A 21,549-nucleotide genomic window follows, 5' to 3' on the forward strand; every position below is an offset into this window, starting at 1 on the left:
ATGAGGAGAAATCAAGCTATACCATGTACGGACATGGCGTATATTGGACGCACGTGTAGCGTAGGGGGATTGGAACTGTAAACAGGCTATACCAGGAAAATAAGTATGATATCCTGTTAGTAAAATGTGCAGAACTTCGCGAAATCTACAGCGGCGCGTTTTTAAGAAACATAAATATACTTAAGACAACATCAAACAGCGAAGGCATGCTTGTTACTAGCAAGCTGATTTGGCTCCCTGTGCACCTCTCTTAAAAAACATGTAAGCGGTTCGTATAAACTTTTAAAGTAAGCTGTACCCGTGTTTTCTCTTTTGGGGGGTTGTTATTGTGCATGTTTTCTGACAGACCCTGTAATGATACGAAAGTTAAAGCTATATAATTACTGCGCCAACAGTTGCGAAGGTCGTTGGGCGGTGAAGTTTACATTTTGCTAATAAAAGGGTTGAATAAAGCTATTTTTATGCCGATAGTAATATACAGTATAGTAAATATGAATATTACGTATCACTTATTTACTATTATAAAATGCAACCTGGCACACAAATGTTGATTGTGATTGTGAAGTGAAGTATCTCCCTCAGAGATACAGATAGCGTTGGAGTATAGCAATGTTTTGTCACAATTTTCAGGTAACAAATGCGTAGCCTCATCAGACTTTTAGTTTTGATATTTACTAAATATTTTTAATTACGGATGACATTTTTCTGGCGTGATTTCCGTGGCTGCTGTAGCAGTACCACAGGTCAAATGTAATGTTTGCGTTGCTGTTTCTGTGTCCGTGTAGACGTGAATTACTATGTTGATAACAATATTTAATACTTCTGAAGTATGGCGGAGAGATTCAGTCCTAATGTCTTTGGAAATGGAACTCAGCGAAATGAAGGGGTTACATGCATATTTACTGCCTCGATCTCATCAGCAGGATTTGAAAGCTGTCCATAATTTATAAAGTCCATAGCGTAAATGTGGTGACCAATGGTCAAACCACAGTTAATGATTTGCCAATATTTTGGACAGAAAATTTTCATATTCCTCAAAATCTTTTTGAAGTGCTCTTAAAAATTATTTATATTAAGGAACTCAAAAAAGAACAAATATGCCATGTGGAAGTATGATCACGTAGATGGATACCCGAGTACCCATAATATGCCACAGATATGCTACAGCCAGGAATGATTTTTTTATTTATGTATTTCTTATTAATCATTTTTCTGTGAATCTCCTTTCAGTGATGGCCTGATGCTCCACCTCAGTGGCTGATATGGGGAGAGAGAGGAGATGCATTCTGTGTCGTACGACACACAATACAAAGCAGGTGAGGATCCACACCCAGAACCAGGATGCTGCATGCAGCGAGGCGTCCTGCTCCCCAGCCAATCAGAGGAGGCGATGTCTGTACTCTGAGCACGTACTGCTAGACCCTGTTCTAGTCATTGTGTCCCTCCACCCAGCATTCACACTGGCTTTGTTCCCCCCCCTCCCCCCCCTTTCTAGGAGATGGAGGAGCATTTGCGGAGCATGCTGCACCACCGCGAGCTGGAGAACATTAAGGGCCGGTGAGAGACAATCCTGCGAGGTTCCTCTGCAAGCTCCTCCCTCTATCCACAGTAGGGTGACCACCTAATCCATGCCAGGAGGGACATTATGGGCTAGGGCAGGGTCTGTGAACTATCGTTTCAGCCATTTTAATTAAAAGGACCCGGATTTCACTTAAGCACCGAGTTCTTGCTGTGCGCTATAATCATGCATGTGTCATTAATGTTAATGCGAAACAGCTGGGTGAGTCTTTCAGTCAAGGAAACGAACTAGTAGAAGCACTAGAGGAACCAAACAGTTAAAACCTGAAGTAGCTTGCAGTGTCCCTCCTGTCGTGGATTAGGTGGTCACCGTAATCCACAGCGATCTGTTAAAGATCACGTTAAAAGATGCCTGTTGTCGGATTTACTTCGACCACAAAGAACAGCCGACTCTCGCTGGATGCTTTAAGAATATGCGTTTGTAGTCAGGGCTCTTTAGTTGCTACGTTTGACAGCCCCAGTGTTCACCTCCTCCACAGGGACTGTAAGCACGAGTGTCGGGTTTGCCAGATTTCGGTGGCGGGCCTGACGGGTTACGCCAGCCACATCTCCAGCTCCTTGCATAAGTTTCGGGTGGCGCAGCAGGAGCAGGGCGAGGGACCCAAATCGGACGAGGAGTACTTCGATGCAGAGCTGGAGCACCTCGAGAAACAGCGCAGGTGGGCTTGCGGCATGGCGTGCGCTGCTTCGGGTGTCTGCTCGCACTCGGTACCATAAACATCCTGCTCTGTGGCTCACTCTGTCGCAAACTGCACCAGTCTATCCAGCAACTCAAACCCAAGCAGGACCTGGTCCATGAACAAAAGGTTACTAGTAGTAAATTGCAAAATTTACAAATTACAATTATTTCAAGCCTACCGACAAGATATTTTTCTTACTTTTCTTCAGAATTCTTTGTAACACTAAGTTTTTGAGTGATTTGCCATCTAAGGTAAAAATAATGATGTAATGAGTCTTGTGCCCTTATGGCCAGATTAGCCTGTGAGCAATCAGTTGTGTACTCTCGTAGGAGCATCACTGGCATGACAGTGATATTAGACAGCAGTATCAAAACGGTGCAGCAGCACGAATAAGTCAAAATAAAAGAGCAAAATCCACGCAGTGTGATCCAGTCAGAATGTTTCTCATCCCGGTCGCCAGGCACCTCTAGACGGTCTACATTTCTGCTTTCTCCCATCTCCCAGTGGACTTTCTGGAAATTCCTAGGACCCGTTTGAGAAATGCTGACATAGAGAGTATGGAGTATTTATGCTGTACTGGGCAGTCAGGCCTCCTCTCTGGGATCATGCCTGATCTCATCCTCTCTGATCAGGAAAGAAGAGGAGGCAGCCGCCCAATTGGAGGAGAATAGGCGACAGAAGCAGCTGTTCTGGTCGGAGAGGGCCCCTGCGTTCCAGCACTTTAGGGGGCCACATAGAGGGTGCTACCCCATGTTCCACCCAATGCAGATGGGCCGTGGCACACCCCACTGGCAGTTGCGACCATTTCCTCCTCACAGGGGCGCCCCTGGCGCACACCATGATGAAGGCGCCCCTCAGGGGTCGGGGAACAGGCACCCCAGCCAGGAATTCCTCCCCGGTGGGATGCCAGGCTTCCCAAATTGGCCAGCGCGGGGTTTCGGGCATAGGGGTAAATGGAGAGGAAAAAAGTGGCAACACCAAAACTACACTTTCAGTCCAAGTAGACAGATCTTTGGGTCATACCCTGGCAAACAGCACAGGCCGTGGGGCAACGTGAACTCGACACAGATGGACATCGACTTCACCAACAATCAGCTGCCCATGTCGTGCAGCTTCCAGCACAACACCAAGGAAAGGATGCTAGATGGCTACCAGCGTCCCGATGGAAAGCAACAGGCTCAGCCAGCGTCTGGGACAGAGAAGCTCCCCAAATTTGGCCAAAGCAGAGGTATGGCCAACAGCTGTGGGTCCTTTTGCCGGTCCCCCCATGAGCAGGACAAACAGCTTCAGGAAATAATGTGGAAGGCCAGGAAGGCTCTTCGGGATGATGGGGAGACGGGAGATGTTTTAATCCCCAAGCCACACACAGAGGGGCACCACTGGACCGTGCAGCCCAGTACGAAAGGCAATCCTGGTACACCTGCAGGTTTGAAAAGCACGGGGACCCAACCAGACAAGGCTGGCCAGCATCCGCAAAACAGCGTTCGGGTTCAGGCATCCAGTGAGGCCACCAAACCAACATCTCCCCATGCCTCGTCCGTGCAGTCAGTCCAGATAAGTACCTCCACCAGCGAGGCTTCCCAAGAGGCTGTTCCTGTGGCACCAGAAGGAGGGGTGGAGGGGCTGAAGACGGAAGTGGAGGAGGGAAGGGGCCAGGAGGCGGAAACATCAGAGGCAGCCTTCGAGCAAGGGGCAAGAGAGCCCACGACGGAAGAGGGGCCCAGCTCCGACAGCGACGTACTGAAGGATGCCCCCACGACGGCCAGCGCATCACGGGTGCCCAGCCTGAGCAAACTGGCCCTGCCCGCGTCCCTCAAACGAGACCTGTCCCGTCACATGAGCAAGGCGGGGACCCACGAGCCTAACCTGAACATCGCACGGCGGATCCGCAACATCGACGGCCAGCGGAGGCCACTGGCTGAAAAGGAATCGGGCCTGAAGCCCACCCTGAGGCAGCTGATCAGCTCCTCGGGCTCCCGGCGGAACGTCAACTGGGACCAGGTCTACCAGGAAGTCAGCAAGAAGAAGCAGGGCCAGGGGAGGGGCATGCCCAGGTGAGCGCTACCCATTGTTTGCAGATCGATGTAGCCTTTGGTTAATGCACTTAACTTGGTATAAGGCGGCCAATCACCTTCATACAGATGGTGCGATACTTCATGTCAGCCTGGCCGTCTTGACCATATGCTGCAAAAGTGCCCATATTTGTCTATATGTCATTTCCAAGTTGATGGTTCCCATATTTACTGTTGACATATTGATGTATTTGCTACTCCCTTTGCTGCTTTCGATGCACCATTTTATATGAGCTTTGCGATGCTGTTTGTTTAGTCCGTGGCCCATAATCACTTTGGTGCACTTCACATCGGAAACAGCGTAAGTGTTTGTAAACAAAGGTGTCTGCCTTTCACCGATTAGGTTTGGAATTGAGATGGTGGCCCCGGTGCCCTCTGACCCGGAAGTTCACAGTCTGGAGGACCCTCCTCTGTCTTTGGGCTTTCACTGGGAGGCATTGGACGAGCCGCACGCTGCACCCCCTGGGCCTTCATCGCGGAAACGCAGCCTGTCGGAGAGTAACGTGGCGAGTGGCGACAAGGCCCTCAATTTCCCACCGGCCACGGGCGCCGTCCCGAGGGAACCTCCCAGGAAGAGCCTCCATTTGAACTGTGAGGAGCCCAGGACTGTGCCGTGGGTCAGTGGAAGCCACCTACCCTCCGAGCCTCAAGCAGAAGGCTGTCAGAAGAGGGATTCTCAACGGGGCGCCAGTCCTGTGGGCAACCCGGAGAAAACTGTGAAAGAGGATGCTGGGACAGATTCGGGAACGGAGCACGACGATTCCCACGGGGGAGGGACTGGCGGAACGGTGGGCAACTGTAGAGTGCGATCCGATTAACCTGAGGCGACCAAAGGCTCTGTGGTGTGTTCATGTTCCTCTTTCCTTTCTTTTTGGACAGGATGTAACATCGACAGTCTCAAAAACGGTTACAAAGGCGACGAAAGTTAAAGGTGAGTCCGTTTAGCTCTTAAAGGCTATTTACATATGCAATGCGCAACTACTATGGTGACTAGGCCTTGCTCGAAGTTATGTACTTAACAGGATTTTTAAAAAACTTTGCTAATATGGTTGGGAATGCTTCCTTACTTGGCATGTTCCCTCGCCAACATGTGACCTGAAGGTGGTCTTGTGCTGGGGCTGGCAGTCCACGTTGATGATGATTGCTTGTGTGTTTGTACCATGGTACGGGACCTCAGAGTCCACACCGGTGGGCGAGCTGCTGACACTCTCCCTGAGGGAGGAGGAGCTCAACAGCTCCCTGCAGACCCTAGAAGACAGTCTAGTTCAGGCTCGCATGGCCCTGCAGGCGGCATACATGGAGGTGCAGCGCCTCCTGATGGTCAAGCAGCAGGTGAGGTGCCAACAATTTTCTGGGTCGCCGATATTAAGCATCTCCCTGTCCCAGTCTGCCTCATCATTTAAGGAACTTCGTTATCGTCCTATTTTAAAATTATACCAAAGTGTATTATTGTAGTGCCAGTTTGCTGGGATTTTTGTAGCCTCTTCTGATTGACTGTGTTCAAAGGGTCGAATATTGACCATTTTGTAGAATAACAAGTAGAGCTGCTGTAGGTCTCATTTGATTGAAAGGCTCCTAATGAACTAGCATCTCCTTCCCCTGTTTGTTTGCTGGGCCCGGCGCTCACTGTTCTTTCTCAGAGGCTTTCAGACCCACACTGGGTGGGATTAACATGCTGCAGACTGGTTTAACTGTTCCCATTAACCCTCTGGGGTCTAGGGGTAGGGAACACACTTTCACTGGGGCATGGTCGCACATTTCATTCAGTATCATAAACTTAAATCATGGCAAGTAAATTATTTCTTATGTATTTGTTTTGGCATTAACCTCATCTTAATCTTGGTGTACTTTGTAAATATGTCAGATTTATGTGAAGTTTGTAATTTGACATCAAAGTATAGACATTGCAAAATGCAGTTTGTACACTCGCAGAAACATTATAAAAGTACATAGTAAGCAATGGTGGCAGTTTGTTTTGATCCCAGATATCTGATCACCAAGGTCTTGGCTACATGAAGATGAGTAAATGGTGTAGGTGCAGCATTCAGTTTGATTTATAAATAAGAAAAACACCAAACTCAGGTCACTATTTCTGGCTCCTTTCACTGAATATGTAGCAACTTTCATGTGTATGAATAAGCCATTCACACCTGGCCACACCCCCCCCCCCCCCCGGCGCTGGTGGGGATGTATCTGGATTGCGTTTCACTTCTGCGTTGTTCATCAAATTACCATGCGAATGTGATTTGAATGCGCAGAAGTGCAGCTATTTATAATGCAAATAGCGATCTTCAGGTGGGGGCGGCACTACACGCCCCCCATGCAGGTAAAACAAAGAAAGGTGACATGGTTTACTTTTTTGCCGACTTAACCTAATTTTAAAAACTTTAATACTTCTGACAATTGACGTTTTGAAAACAAGACAGATTATGGATTTAGTCAGCATTTTTTTCATGATTCTACATGAAGATTCCAGCGAGATATAAACTGAAATAGATGTGAAAAGTATTCAACCCCAGAGGGTTAATAACTTAACCCAACAGGAACCCAGAAATGATCAGGCTCTGGTGGGTAACATGTGCTAATCTCATCCATCGTAGGTTTTGAGGTTCCTTTCACCTCCCACTACTACAAAAACCCTCCGTTTGTCCTTATAAATGTCTTGGTGTGTTTTTAAGCATGTCAATGTTATGACCTTTAAATGCTTTCAGATCACCACAGAAATGAACTCGCTGCGGGCGAAGCGCATTGAAATCCTGCAGGGCATGCAAGGTTGGTCCCACCAATGAACAAATTCTGCAGCCGTCTGTGAGCTCTTGAAGCGCCCCTGTGCCCGAAAGTGGGGGAGACTGTGAGCATGAAAATGGGGGTGACCATGCAAATGGGTGTAGCAGTGAGCATACAGTGCGGGTGGCAGTGAGCATACAGTGCGGGTGACGTATAGAGGGAATGACCATGATAGTCATGATGACAGTGAGCATTCAGTGGTGGTGGCAGTGAGCATACAGTGGGGGTGACCATGAAAGTGGAGATGACTGCAAGCATACAGTGGGTGTGACAATGAGTGTACAGTGTGGGTGACCACGCAAGTGAGGATGACAGTGGCATACAGTGCGGGTAACCGTGAGGATACAATGGGGGTGACCGTCATACCTGGACTCCATGGCACTGTTACACACACAGACTTGTTTTTTTTTTTATTGTTTACGAGAGACCTGGCATTTGACTCCTACTTTTCCGACCTTGTTTTCCAGACAATTATGAGAATGGGGCCAGTCCTAATGGAATGGCAGAGGCCTCTGGGGTGCCCCCTGCTGATTCATCTGCTCTGCCCAGCCAGCCTCCTCTAGCTGCCCTCTCCTCGCCGTCTGTCTCCCTGTCCTCCGCATCACCTGCGACCAGCATGTTTGCCCTCAAAGGGCCCTCTTCCATCAAGCAAGAGTCCCTTTCTCCCACCCACTCGAATCTGGGTGTCATTGACAGCACCGCCTTGGGACTGTGTCCCCCAGCGCCCCACCCTGCCTTCTCCTCCCCCCACACGGGTCCGAGCTTCCTGTCCCTTACACAGTAACATTTTTGCATTGCTGTGGTAAGCTTTTCTTCCTCTTTAATCACCATTGTTTTTCTGTTCCTCCCATCTACAGAGTTCCCTGTACACAGTTCCTCTCCGTCCACTAGTGGGTCGAGGGGGGGGCTCAGTGGGGCTGCTTGTAGGGATTCTGCTGGGAAGCGGCTGGGTTCTCCTGGGATGCTCACCACCGAGGCCCAAGCGGAGGCGAGGTCTGACCAGGCCGCTGTGGCTCACACTGAGTGTTTTGCTGCCGGAGGTTCTGGAAGTGGATCCCCACATCCGGGCACCTTCTCCACCTCCTCCAAGAAGGGCTCCAAGAAGAAGAAACTTCTGACAAAGAAGAGGAAGAGGATGATGGCGCAGTGTGAGAACCGCGCAGGGAGTACGGAGAGCGACACGGACCGGGAGACCCCGAGCAAAGCCAAGAGGAAGCCAATGGAGCGGGAACAGGATGAGGAGGCGGGGAAACCGGGTCCCTCGGAGCTCCCTCTGGGAGGGGCCAGCAGCGACGACTCCTCCTCCTCCCTGGCCATCGTGGATAACCCGGAAGCTCCGCCCTGCGAGGTCATCTCCCTCAACTCCTCTGAACAGGAGGAGGAGGAGGAGCGCGAGGAACCCGCCCCCCCAAAGTCCCCCTCGCCCCCTGCTGCTCCCACACCTCCGATCTCAAGGAAAGCCAAGCAGCGGAGACTGGCCTGCGACGAGGTCAGCTCCACCAGCGAGCTGGCCCCCGCTATCAAAACGGAGATGCCCTGCAGGTCAGCCCCGGTCCTGGTGGCACCCCCATGTGGTTCAGTGACAGTAATGACGGTTTGCGTTCATTTATGGCCCATCGCAAGTCATACGCGCATACACCGGCCGGCCTTCAGAGGGCGCAAACACATCATCGGGAGTGTCACCGCCTCGGTTTGCAAACAGGAAATGTCTCTCTGACCCTGTCTCTTCTGTCCCCACAGAAAAACCCGGTCATCTGCGGGGGGTGGAGAGCAGAGTTCGCAGTGTAAGTGCCTTGCTCACTCTCAGGGGCCCCTGCCTCAGATTAAGGGCTGTCAAAACGCAGTGGCAGCTGTGTGTATCAGCAGACCTCAAGTCTGTTACATCATACTTTTGTACCATGTGGCATTTTATGCTCCCACTAGTAAATAATGCAAGTCATCCTTTCCATATCCTTATGAGATGCAGCAGTCTCTAGAGGAGCACCATGTTTTTGCTCATATCTCAGACTATACTTGCTGTTCTCTTAAGTCGTGTTTTTCCTTAAAGACGACGGCTAGGACCTTAAGATGATGTCACATTTGTGAGGGTGTGATTTTTACCATCCCAGCACTTTAAAATAAGTCTGTGTTATTACCGTGGACCTCGGACGGATAGGGGAGAGCACCGTGTACCGCACTATGCAAAGTCGTGCTTCTGTCTTCGTGTCCCATGCCACGTATGCATGTTTGTGTGTGTCTGCAGTCCGTGCTTCCTTGGAGTCGGAGAGCAAGCAGGAGCCGTCTGAGGGCTCTTTCCTGGGCCACCAGGTGGCCGTCACTGGCTTGCAGATCTACGGGGGGTGCCTGTACACCTGCTCCGAGGACCAGACAGTGCGTGCCTTCAGCTTAGTGGTGGGTGTCGACCCGGTTTAGTCCAGTCTCGGACCCGCCGCTCAGTTCTTTCACCTGCCGCGCACGGATCCTGACGCCGGCCTGCCGCCTTTAGACTCGCCAGTGCACGGCCGTCTTCGAAGGCCATGGCGCCAAGGTCAACTGCTTGCTGGTGTTGCCCAGCACGGGGATGCAGTCCTACCTGTACACGGGCTCCAGTGACCACACCATCCGCTGTTACAGTCTCAAGGTAGATCCGTCTGCCCAGCACATGGCCTCCCTGGCAGAACTGTGTGGATAGTCGTTTATCGAAGAGGAACGTTGTGTCTCTAGGCTTGAACGTCTTAAGTCCTACAGCGTTCTGTTTTCCCCACTTTCTCCTCCCAATCTCCCGCCACCTTCCCTTCCTGTCCACAGAACAGGCAGTGCGTGCAGCAGTTCTGCATGCTGGACCGGGTCTTGTGTCTGCATAGCCGCTGGAAGATTCTGTACGCAGGCCTGGCCAATGGCTCTGTGGTCAGCTTCTGCCTGAAGGTGAGCCCCATTTCTGCTCTTTTACCTCTCTGCTCTTCTTCAGGTTTATGCCGCCTACATTTCAGTTGACTCCTGGATTTGTTATGGGTGGTTGTGGGGCTCGTGCCTGCCTCAAATAAATGCTGAGGATTAAAGCTCAATTGATACTATTATTAATAAATAAGAAGCACAATGAGGGCAACATGCAGTGCCAGCCCCTCCCTGAAAGCACAGGAGCCCAAGGGCCCCTTCCCCATCCCGCAGGTCCCCCTGCTAACCCCGCTTAACCCCTGAGCTGGCACAGGGCTCATATTCCCCAGAATCTTCAATAAAACCTCTTTAAGAGTTTAATGGCAATTGTCACCCGCAGAAAAACCAGCAGCTGGATGTTTTCGAGTGCCATGGGCCACGTGCAGTGAGCTGCCTGGCGTCCACGCAGGAAGGGTCACGGCGCCTCCTGCTGGTCGGCTCCTACGACAGCACCATCAGCGTGCGGGACGCCAGGAATGGCCTGCTGCTGCGCACACTCAAGGGCCACACCAAGACGGTGCTCTGTATGAAGGTAGGTTCTGCCTCTGCTCTGCGGCACCCCCTAGTGGAACATCTGACCCACACATCTTCCTGCAGGTGCTGAATGACCTTGTCTTCAGCGGCTCCAGCGACCAATCTGTCCATGCCCATAACATCCACGTGAGTGCCCTCGCCTCCTCTTCGGCGCCGCCCTGCTGGTCCTTTCCTCCTTCGCTTACCTCATTCAGCTCTCCGTCTCTCTGTCTTTGTCTCCGCCCCCTCGGCCCCGAATTGTCGCCTGCAGACAGGGGAGCTGAAACACATCTATAAGGGGCACAGCCATGCTGTTACCGTGGTAGCCATCTTGGGCAAGGTGATGATAACAGCCTGCCTGGACAGGCTGGTGCGCATCTACGAGCTACAGGTCGGTCGCCCATCCCGCGCCGTGGCCTCACTCTGCCTCCACCCCCCCAGTGTGTTGCTGATGAAGCCTGCATTTCTGCCCCCCCCCCCAGTCCCACGACCGGCTGCAGGTGTACGGTGGTCACACAGACATGGTCATGTGCATGAGCATCCACAAGAGCATGGTGAGCAGAAACAGCCACCTTGGGGCCCGGCGAGTTCCAGCGGGCGCTTAATGCGGGCGAATGTTGACCAGTTGGCGTTAACGTACAGTCACTGTCTCCATATCCGCGACCCAGATTTACACCGGCTGCTACGATGGGAGTGTCCGGGCTGTCAGGCTCAACCTGATGCAGAATTACCGCTGCTGGGTAAGAACACACACTCGGGCCAGTTGCTCTGCACGTGGCCGTCTGGAAGGCTGATTGGACAGTCAGCTATTGTGTCACGCCTCTACTTAAGCTGCACAGTCAGATAAAAAAAAAAAAATGACTAAGTAAAGCTTTATCATCATCCCAGCCAGACACACAGTGAAACAGGACAGACATTACAACGCCGAAGGTGGAGTTATGGAATTATGTACACGTGTAAAAAATCCAGCACAGTTAGCAAAACTACTTCCTTCCTGAAGGATGCCAGTTCCTGAGTCAGGGCCAAACTGGGACCCTAACCCTCCCTTCTACAGTGGCATGGCTGTTCGCTGATCTTTGGTGTGATGACCCACCTGCACCAGCACCTCCTCACGGACCACGCCAACCCCACCCTCCAGACCCTCAAGTGCCGCTGGAGGAGCTGCGAGGCCTTCTTCACCTCACGGAACGGCTCTAACCGGGTACGCGGCCCTCCCTCCTCTCGCCGGACGGCTGGGGACGGCGAGCAGCCAGCCAACCAAATCGCAGCAACATGGCAGCCTGTCTAATAATAAACGTCAAAAGTGCAAGAATTCGGCTCGAGTACCGAAACTTTATGACGGTGTGGTCACGACCGGTACGTGCCAGACCATATTGCAACGCAGATTTAGGTGCCTCTTAAATGCCTGAGCTGTCGATTTGAAATATTTCCCCAGTAGTGCTCAGACAACGGAAGCATCACTGCACTTCACATGCAATTGCAACTTAACGTTACACTTGCTCTGATGTCAGCAGACGCTTAACGCTAGTTAATAGCTACCTTAAACACGGTTAAGAAGCCTAAATCTAAATGGTCTGCGTGTGGCTGTATTTCATTCGAAAGGATTCTGACACCAGGCCATACAGCTAATATTTAAAGATGATTGTTTGTAAAAAGCAGAACACTTGAAATTAATTTATATTCATGTTTAAGGTGTCAGGTTAATATACTCAGTTCAAAATTTGCCTTAGGAATATAAAGCCGTTCTTTAATGTTGTTGACCTTTTTTTGGCCTTATTTTTTGTTCAGGCACCATTTAAACACAGGAACAATTAAAAAAATACCACGTTAGCACCAGTATTGGGAAAACCCAAACGATGCACAAGTCTAGTATGACCATAGTAGTACCATATGTTGGTATGTAGAGGCTCTACTCAGGGATGCACATACATAGAATGGAAGGACACTTTCACCATGTAAAGCAATACGTGCAGAAATGTCTTTTACATTTGCGCAGTCGCAACAAGATATATCGCACATCACTTTATATGGGGAATGTGTACTTTAGCACCACTTATGTGTGTCCCTGGCTGTACGGCTGCTGCGTGTTAGTGGTGGCCTAATGGTTAGGGAAGCATACTTGTAATTAAAAGATTGCAGGTTCGAATCCCCCCACCAGCAAGGCACCACTGAGGTACCCTGAGGAAGGCACTGCTACCCAGGTGCTAAATTAGCTGCCCCGTGCTGTGGGTTATATATGGGTTATATGCAGAGAACGCATTTCATTGTTGTGCATTGTGTGTGTTAACATTGACCATTTTTTTCTTAAAGCAGGGTCCCCCAAAGAGCGTAGAACCCCATACCTCTGTGTGATTACTAAGGACTGCAGTGGGGGCTTCTCTAATATTTTTTGTTTTAGGGGAGGGTATTTTTAAATATTTTGATGTTTTGAAAATTGTGTGAATTGGGTGACTATACCATCATATGCCCCCCAGGTTGAAATGCCCTGGTTTAAAGGGTATTTGGCAGACTGCCCCCATTCCCCTGTGTGTTTGGTGGGTGTGGGGCTGATGCTGCTCCTCTGTCCCTGCAGGATATCCCCCTGCACATACAGAAACACGCCGAGGAGGACAGCAGCCCGGAGCCCCAGAGAGCTGAGAGGGCCTGATTGTCCGTAGTCGGCCTCCACTGAAGTGAAACGATTTTGGGTTCTGACAGTTCCCCCGACAGGTCCTTGCATACATGCCACCTGGAATGGTGACTTTATTTGTGAACTCTTCTACCTTTTGCTTAGCTGCCAAAACTTTAGACTGACCCACTCCCCCCCCCCCCCCCGAAGATGTCAACGGGATGCTAAGCAAATCGAGGGGGGCGGAGACTTGGAGGAGGTGCTGTATGCGGGTGTCTTGAGCCCTAGTCACTCAGGACCATCAAGCAAAGCATCAGCATCCATTGGGCTACAACTGGGCTAACCATGGTGGGCAACCCTTGTTTGCTAATCTCAAACAGAAATCCCCATGGCAAGGGAAATGAGCTGCGTTTCCATGTAGGGGATGCCTTTCAACATGGATTTAAAGCGGCTTCAGGAACAACAAAAAGCAGTATGTCATGTGACCATTCTGCATGGAGGGGAAGTGCGTTACATCAGCGTAACAATGAAACAGCCTTATGCCGTACAGTATTTAAGAATCCCCTAGTTATACAGGTCAGCGTGTCGTCCAGAAGACGGTGGAATGTGCCAGAGTCTCGTATCACTACACTGATCACAGTCCTCTTTTTAGCTGCTACTTCTTGGCTGAAAACTTTTTTTTTTTACTTTATGTGTATTTGATTTGGATTTAAATTTTACCAGAGTAAGCCAGTGCGTGACATGTTCTCACATGCTTTTAAATCCCGATTATGCCACTGCTGAAAGGGCGCTCTGTATTGCAGATCTTCCTCTTAGTAGGTTGTATGTGTGTGTACGCACTCGTGACCGATTTGTTTTGTAGGGACAGAGTGAGATGTTTTTAAGTGCGTGTGTGAGAGCAGAGTAGCGTAATGGGGAATTGGTAACTAACGATACAGCAGCGGCAAGGATGCATTGAAACTTTAAAGTGGGGTTTGCATACATGTGTACACTGCACTCCAACTGCCCCCCCCGATCTGCCGCCTCGATCCAGCCAGTTACCTTAGTATGAATATTAACCAGTTCATCTGAACCAGTCACAGCTGTGGAGTCTCTGTAGGGATTCCATTGTTCTGGCTACCGCTGATTGTGTTTTTCGCCCGCGGCTGAGAGGGGGCCCCTTTCCCCTGCTCTTTGGACGCACCGGCACCTTCTGTGGAGCCCATTGTTCAAGCCTTTAAGCATTTTATAAGGAGTGTGAGTGACAGACGACAAATAAATTTTTGAATTGTTTATTTTCAAATCGGCATTCGCTGTGTTTCGTCGTATTATTGCGTGCGCTCCAGAACGTTTTCGGCTGAATGAATCGACATGGCTTGGTGATTATTGAGGAAGTGTGCAGGAACCTGAAATCGGTATTGTTCAGTTAACAGGTTTTCAAAAAATAAAAAGTGAAATAGCATCCTTTAAAAGACTACATTGCTGTTCAAACGAGACAATTGCAAAGTATCAGTAAATGTCTCATTGGTGGCCTAATTAGGAATTTACTAAATATGGAACAGCCTAGTTTGGTAGGATTCAAAGAAATTCAAACAAGTGTTTCTTTAAAATGCAGCTTCAGTATTACACTACAAAAACATTCACACCATATTTATATTGAGAACTTTGGTTTAATCCCCTCCTCCCAAAAGCCTAATTTGATTTCCTGCCGTGTGGCCCACCTCCTCTGTATCTGCCCGATGAGGGGGCACCAACACTTTCCAAACTGCATTTTCTTTGGATTGTGCCTGAGAATTCCATTGGTGCGTTTTAGTTGAGATGAAATAAGTCCAACCTTTGAGGAATGAGCCTCTCTCTCTCTCAGTGATGGTGAACCGAGGAAGGGATTTGTGCTGTGAGTTAAAACCCTGGCTGATTCTGGGCAAGGAGTGTCCAGTATGGTGAAAGAGAACTGCCTTTGTCCATGAGGTATATTCTCAGTGTGTGGGTAGGAAGCTGGCGGTCAGTGTTGAGTAGAGCAGAATTACATGGGGTGACGGCTGAGGTAATTTGTGGTGTGGGCGGGCCTTCATATTTTAGGGTGCAGGAGACGTGGCGTTGAGGATTCCTCTCTAGGCGTACATGGTCAGCTGGAGCCACTGCACATGGGGACACACATACACACGTCTGGTTAGAGAAGCGTTTCCCAACCGGTCCTCGGAGGGGGGGGGGACCCCAGCCAGCTCCCCACCTGACAGTCCCTCGGGAGCTGAGATGGAGCAAAAACGGTGACTATCTTGAGGTCCCCAAGAATCAAGTAAACCCAATGCTTGTACATATCGTCTCCCATTGCTGTACGTATTTAAAACAGTTAAAGGTGAGTGGTTTTACCTCCAGGACGTTGAGCTTGATCAGACCATCTCCGTCTTTGTCAAAAGCATGGAAGGCCCCTACAAAGGAACCACCATGTGTCAGCTACCAGGCACATAATATGTTCCCGTCTGAGAGCTGAATACACTGGAGTTCATAATATATACATTTGCGCGCTGCTGTACTCCCATGTCCTGCATTATAAGATGATAACTTACTGAACATGCCCTCGAGCCGCACAAGGCAGCAGATGAAGCTGTCAAAGTCAATCTTCATGTTGTCGTTGGCGTAGCGCATGGTGATGATGTCATACAGTTGATTGTTGAGATGGAAGCCTATGTAGGACATAAGATGCAAAAAATGTGCATGATAGTTCATTAGAGGGCTAGCGATAATTTAAATGGACAACACCGGAGAAATGGATTGTGGACTGACAGTCTCTAACCTGCATCATTGACGGCGTTCCTCATGTCGTAGCTGTTTATAGTGCCAGACTTGTCAAAGTCGTGCCGCTTGAAGATCCCCTGCATGTAGACCATATCATAGATGACCGCGGTATACTAGTGTCCCTGACTGAATTTGTACCTAGAGAGCAGCTAGCATGTCAAGTAAACTAAGGGTGCCCAATGCTACTATATACACTACCAGTCAAAAGTTTTTTTTTGTGTAAACTGCATATCTTTAAATTCTTTTTAAATATTGGAAAGTTCAGTGAACAACTATAAATGAAATATAAATCAAATCAAACAATATGGAAAGATTATGTAACAGTGCATGTCTGACATCCTATTAACTGGTTGCGTTGTGATGGCAGAGTCAAATTATAGTCTGTCCTTTAAATGCACTAATTAACTCTTTCATCCCATGAAGCAGAGCCGTATTTAATGTCCCTTGTAGAAAGAATACCTCAGATTTTCTCTGCTGTTGTAGCTGCTAGAGAATCAAACACCTTGCTAATTGGGGAACATACTGTAAATACTGTAAATTTATTTGTTGGCAAAGAATTTTCAGCGTATTTTAGTAAATTAAATTGAGTAACATGCAAATGTAGGAAATCTCAGTGTGTGCGAAAACGTTTGACTGGTTATGTATGTATTCGTGAAGAAGTCTCTGAAGTGTTAATTACTTCACCCACCTGCCAGTGCTTGATCTTGTTCCACAGGTGTTTGAACTCATCAAAGTTTAGTTTGCCTGACCCATCTGTCTGTGCACGCCTAGTTAAAGAAGGTACTTGTCTCCCAGCTGACTTCAAATGTTTATTTTATAATTGATAGTGATGACGTGAGATTTTACCGTTTTGTCTTCGTCATTAAGAAAGATTGAGCATATCCATGGAGATAATTAATAACTTTGTCGATTATGTGTAATACACTCTAGGTAAGAAACGTGATTTACTGAGGATAGTATCCTTTCCAGGGTGTGTATATGAGTACAGCAATGCTATTGTGGGCAGGATACATCCATGAGGGCAATCATACTCCTGCAACTCTCCAGGCTGAAGCCCATGGTCTTCAGTTCCTTGTCTGTTGGGGAGGGAGGAGAACAGAGAGGGGGGTGACATGGATAACAGGGGTAGTAGAAAGGGATGGGGCAGTGGGCTATCCTGAATAAGCAAGACCAATGGTAAGAAGCACACTCACGTTTGCCAATGGCTTTGTTCAGGACATTCTTGAGCTCATTGGACGTGATCTCCATGTCCTGCGGTGCGGGAGAACTCTGCTTTAGCTAGACAGTGAGCTACAGGGTGTAGGTGACATCTTGTTCATGCGTACCTTCAGAAAACTGACCAACGCAAAAACATCGTGCTTTTTTGGCATCCATTTATGCAGTTCATATGAACAGAACGGCCAGTTTCTCAGATGACTTAGTAGTACCCAATCCCACCAGTGCTCCCAGTACTCACATCTCCGGCGATCTGTTGGAAGATGCCGTGGAACTGCTTGTCCTCCTCACTCTCTGTGGTGGCTGGTGCTGGCTGTGAGAGGGAGGGAAAGAGGCCTGTCAGAGCCGGTTGTCCGGTATGAGGGTCGCACTTGTTAGCCAGGATTTTAACACATTTCAGTTTGCTGAGATGTTAAAGCAGAACCTGCATACATCCGTCATACACATCATAACCCCAGGCTAGCAGAAGGTAACCTTTTTGTACCTGGCTAATTCTGCGTTAGCAATATAAAGATGTTACTGGTGAAGAAAGCTTCTAACAGTGTAAGAAATTTTAAAATGGTCCTCAGGAACCCAGAGACAGTCCATGTTATATAGTTAAACATAGTGCATGCATTATCCATGTTTTTACCAGGTGCTGGGAGGGAGCTCGAAAGGAGCAACAATGTGGACCAGCTAAGGGTCCCGGAGGACTGGACTGAGAAACACTGATCTAATGTATTAAGGCCATCATTCAGTCACAGACTGTATGGGAATACAAGACAGGAGGAGACTGGGAGGGAAATCCTACTGCAGGCGTGTCGACCTCCATTGTACTGAAAGCAGGACTGGACTGGCACTTATTCATGGAAGTTAGATGAGCTCAAATCAGCCGTTTCATGACCGTTCCATGCAGGACCTCCTCAAGGACCTTCAAGTCCATGCAAATGGCAGCAACAGCTGCTGTCTCGCCCAAACAAACGTTAATTCAAAACCAACAAGATGAGAAGAAGACACTTCAAATCCTTCACCGCAAGCCATGCATCCAGTGCTTGAAGGTGATACTGGAGCTGGGGTGGGGATGGTGGAGATGAAGGTGCCACTGTAGTGGTCCAGATCACTGACATAAAAACCCTCACTACATGACAGACCAGCACCAAACGTTGGCCCAAATCCATAATTGTGCCTCTTCACATGTAGGTAGCTGGATTCCCATAGAACCTCCAGGGGCTCCTATTAACCTCGGGTTTGACCGTTAAAAGCTGACACACTAAATGTGGATCGGTGGGGTCCTGTGATTGCAGGGGGTTGCATTTAACCCCTAAGCTGGGACTCTCCCCCCACCCTGCCTTCCACGCTTCACCTTCCCCACCCCCCCCAAAGAGATGACAGCAACCTTTTTCACTTCCTCCTTTTTTTTCTTACTCTCCTCCTCATACTCCTCCTGCTCAATCTCCTTGTTGGCATTCGCTATGTCTGACACGAAAACGATGGGCTGCACCAGGTTGGGCCACAGGGTCGTTCAAAGGGAGCGAAGACGGAGAGGAATTCTGGGTGAACCAGCAGTCAACTTGATGGCCTGAACATTTTAACTCTGCTAGTTAAGCATAGTGCATAGACTCACTATATAGTTAAACATAGTGCACAGACTCACTATATAGTTAAACATAGTACATAGACTCACTATATAGTTAAACATAGTACATGCATTATCCAGACACCTGGGGAAGATCAGGTAACATTTTTCGCTTCCCTTATTCTAGGATGTATTATTATTCTGTTCTTTTTTTGCCAACCGTGTTAAACACCACTTGGGCCTCTACCCAGTGTTACATCCCAGTGACACAAGCTGGCGTCGGTCCTAATGTTATTCTAGCTTTCATTTGTTGTAAAGTAGATGGGATGATAAGCATATCCCAGCATGCCTGAGGCTGTTACCTTCCGCTTCTTCTTTTTCTTCTCTGGCTGAGGATGCCAAGGAAGATAAAACAGAATTTAACAGGGGAGGGGGCACAGGGTGATTACTGAACTGGCATTGATGGTGAATTTAATTGACTTTTGAAAGAGCCTGTTTTCTATTGTCTGAAGGCTGCTGATGAGTGAGGGTTTGTGGGCCGGGGTGCCGTAACGGGGGAGTTAGGGTGATTCCAAGGGCCCCTGACTGACAGGGGCCTAAAACTTTTCAAACATAATTGGATTGGTCTGGGTTGAGAGCCCAAAATCTCTAGCAGCATCCCTGTCTGTGGGTTATGTCCCGGCATTTTGAATGAGGAGAGCATGACTGGTGAGTTCAGAGAGACGGGAGGATGGGGGTGGGCAGTTAGGAAAAGGGAGGTGCTCACCTCAGGCTTGCTGGCCTCGATCTGGTGCTCTATCTCCCTAAATAGAAACCAAGAAAGCGGCGGTTACCATGGCAGCACTGAAAAAGTTAGTCACGCTAGGAGTGGGCCCATCGAATTCAGCTCCGAACCCGGAAAAACATCACTCCCCTCTTCCCAGTGTTTTTCTATAAATACATTGACACACAGCCTTGGAATTATGAGGATATCTGTGAGGTTAGAGATCTCTTGAGTCTGCATAAATGATAATGTATGGAATTGCCATCATTGTAAAGTTCAGAAGTCAAAGTTTGATGAAGATAAGAGCTTTTTTTTGTCATCATAGCATCTTAGCAGGGCTTTAATATAATTTCTGCGTGCAATTTATATTCTTATATTCTTGGTTATCGTTTCTTACTATTGAATAATACCCTTTTGTGAAAATGAATATGGAATATTCACATGGTTCTGGATGTTGACCCCTCTCCTATCGTGCAGTACAGCCATGTGTAATCTTGTCCGCAAAGTAAGTGTTGTGTAATATCTGAGTGTTGAAACTGTTACACATGTACACTTTGACTGAGGGCGGCTTGTGTTAACGTGACCTTCTTGTGTTATTTTTGGTCAGGATTTCATTCTTCTTCCTCCTCATTGTGCTCTGTACCCTCTAAACAGAACAAAAGGGGAAGCAGCCTATCGCACGCATAGATGCTCTTGTGAAATGTTCTGCAGAGCTGAACTTCTTCTTGTGAGCTTCATAACACGAGGATTAGCATCACACAGATACTGAAGGGACCTTACATAGCCCCGGCTCCGATTAGCAGGAACTGAGCCCTTCGAGTGCTCCTAGATGTGAGTTTTACAATGACTTGAGGTACTTTTACTTACACAAAGTAGGAGGAAAAATGAGAGCAATAACTAATTAGATTGTAGAGGTGGGTTCAAGACATCTGATTCTGATCATCTTTGCAATGATCACAATCATACAGGAAACATGAGCCAAACTCTCACCCTCTGCTTTGGGGACTGGGGAGTTGCTGTAATCGCTTTAAAGGGCACGACTGTGCAAATTCAGCAACTGATAGGGTGATTTCTTTTGTTGTTTTCCAATCCCCTTCTTGTTAAATCCTCTAAGGCCTTATATAAACATGCTTAAGCATAAAGAGGTATAAGCCTTGTGATTACAAGGCAAGGAGTAAACAGGAAGATTTTGTGTAACTTGTGCTCTCCTAAATTAACACACACTAGAGATGAACATCCTTATGTTGTGTCTAACTTTGAGGAAATGGATCATCAGATACTACACGTATAACCCCTTTTCACTTCACTTCACTTCACTTCACTTTACAGACACGTGAAAACTCACGAGATATTTACACCCAATCAGATATCACATATCTATTGTGAAACTCACCACTGCCAAAACTGGACATGGGCACTTTCTCACAGACTTGCTAGCAGAGTTCAGCATATAGCAAATCATCATGTACACAGTGCGAACAGTAAATACGCGTCTCTTTGGTTTTACATCACTGCCACTCTCCAAACCCAGCAACACCTCGACTTAGCTGGCTCCTCTGCAGTGGAAAACCAAAGCAAGCTTGAACTGTACTGTAACTAGTCTCTCTTCTTGGTATTGCCCGGGTACAGCCTACTTGGTTGGTTGCTAAAGATGGTATATCATCAAGAATATTTATCTGATCTTTTTAAGGGGGGATGTCACTGACATAATTAATCCCCACCCCCCCACTGCCTCTATGCCTCCTCTGCACAGCCCCCCCCCCGAACTTGCTCAGCCTACTTACTCAGACAAGTTGTTCTTCTCAGAGAAGACCCTGAGGATGAACTCTCCCTCCTGGTGAGGCTCGTAGGTGGAGGGGACAATGATGTACTCCCCCGGGGGGAGGCGGAAGCGCTCCGTCACCTCCCGCAGGTTGATGTAGGATTTGCAGCGCGCCTTGGAGGCGTTGTAGAGGAAGAAATCCTTCGGCATGTGTTGTGTGTTGCCGTGCATCTAATGCAAAGATACACAGAGAAAGTCCAGCCAAAGTGATGACCCAGCTGACTATCTACTGTGATTGTCGGGAGAGATGAAAACTGATAAAAATGCT

General features: G+C 48.4%; 2 protein-coding genes across 13 annotated transcripts in view; one reads left to right on the forward strand and one right to left on the reverse strand.

Moving 5' to 3' along the window:
• On the forward strand, positions 1–14,433 carry LOC125714659 (zinc finger protein 106-like). Of its 4 annotated transcripts, none has more exons than XM_048985439.1 (22): positions 1–287; positions 1,231–1,316; positions 1,496–1,557; positions 2,058–2,237; positions 2,891–4,312; positions 4,674–5,118; positions 5,210–5,261; positions 5,508–5,662; positions 7,042–7,102; positions 7,585–7,872; positions 7,975–8,659; positions 8,858–8,901; positions 9,360–9,508; positions 9,603–9,775; positions 9,841–10,021; positions 10,371–10,562; positions 10,628–10,690; positions 10,815–10,934; positions 11,026–11,097; positions 11,212–11,283; positions 11,598–11,744; positions 13,116–14,433. In XM_048985439.1, the coding sequence occupies exons 2-22, from the start codon at positions 1,263–1,265 to the stop codon at positions 13,188–13,190; spliced, it is 4,692 nt and encodes a 1,563-aa protein (XP_048841396.1). In that variant the 5' UTR covers positions 1–287; positions 1,231–1,262; the 3' UTR covers positions 13,191–14,433. The 4 variants fall into 4 exon arrangements, with proteins under 4 accessions (XP_048841396.1, XP_048841395.1, XP_048841397.1 ...); XM_048985438.1 differs by having other exon boundaries at positions 1–261; XM_048985440.1 differs by having other exon boundaries at positions 1–261; positions 9,603–9,737; positions 9,905–10,021.
• LOC125714660 (calpain-3-like) overlaps positions 14,407–21,549 on the reverse strand; it is an 18,636-nt gene continuing 11,493 nt past the window's right edge. For 3 of the 9 annotated variants that reach the window (XM_048985444.1, XM_048985445.1, XM_048985442.1), the window contains 11 exons: positions 21,244–21,452; positions 19,463–19,499; positions 19,059–19,085; positions 18,517–18,615; positions 17,383–17,454; positions 16,938–17,177; positions 16,615–16,683; positions 15,925–16,003; positions 15,698–15,814; positions 15,501–15,559; positions 14,407–15,268 (listed from right to left, as the gene is read on the reverse strand). In XM_048985444.1, coding sequence (XP_048841401.1) covers positions 15,242–15,268; positions 15,501–15,559; positions 15,698–15,814; positions 15,925–16,003; positions 16,615–16,683; positions 16,938–17,177; positions 17,383–17,454; positions 18,517–18,615; positions 19,059–19,085; positions 19,463–19,499; positions 21,244–21,452 — 1,035 coding nt within the window. In that variant the 3' untranslated portion in view covers positions 14,407–15,241. The remainder of the gene's footprint in view (positions 15,269–15,500; positions 15,560–15,697; positions 15,815–15,924; positions 16,004–16,614; positions 16,684–16,937; positions 17,178–17,382; positions 17,455–18,516; positions 18,616–19,058; positions 19,086–19,462; positions 19,500–21,243; positions 21,453–21,549) is intronic. The other 6 variants (XM_048985451.1, XM_048985446.1, XM_048985450.1 and 3 more) reach the window with 3 other exon arrangements.

The sequence above is a fragment of the Brienomyrus brachyistius genome, chromosome 19, assembly GCF_023856365.1.
Source record: "Brienomyrus brachyistius isolate T26 chromosome 19, BBRACH_0.4, whole genome shotgun sequence".
NCBI classification, from domain to species: domain Eukaryota; kingdom Metazoa; phylum Chordata; class Actinopteri; order Osteoglossiformes; family Mormyridae; genus Brienomyrus; species Brienomyrus brachyistius.

Bases quoted from the DNA above. Each gene is read 5' to 3' on its own strand.
- LOC125714659 (XM_048985439.1), top strand. From the start codon at position 1,263: ATGGGGAGAGAGAGGAGATGCATTCTGTGTCGTACGACACACAATACA. The intron at 4,313-4,673 runs GTGAGCGCTACC...TTCACCGATTAG, and splicing joins CAGGGGAGGGGCATGCCCAG to GTTTGGAATTGAGATGGTGG. The intron at 7,103-7,584 runs GTTGGTCCCACC...CTTGTTTTCCAG, and splicing joins AATCCTGCAGGGCATGCAAG to ACAATTATGAGAATGGGGCC.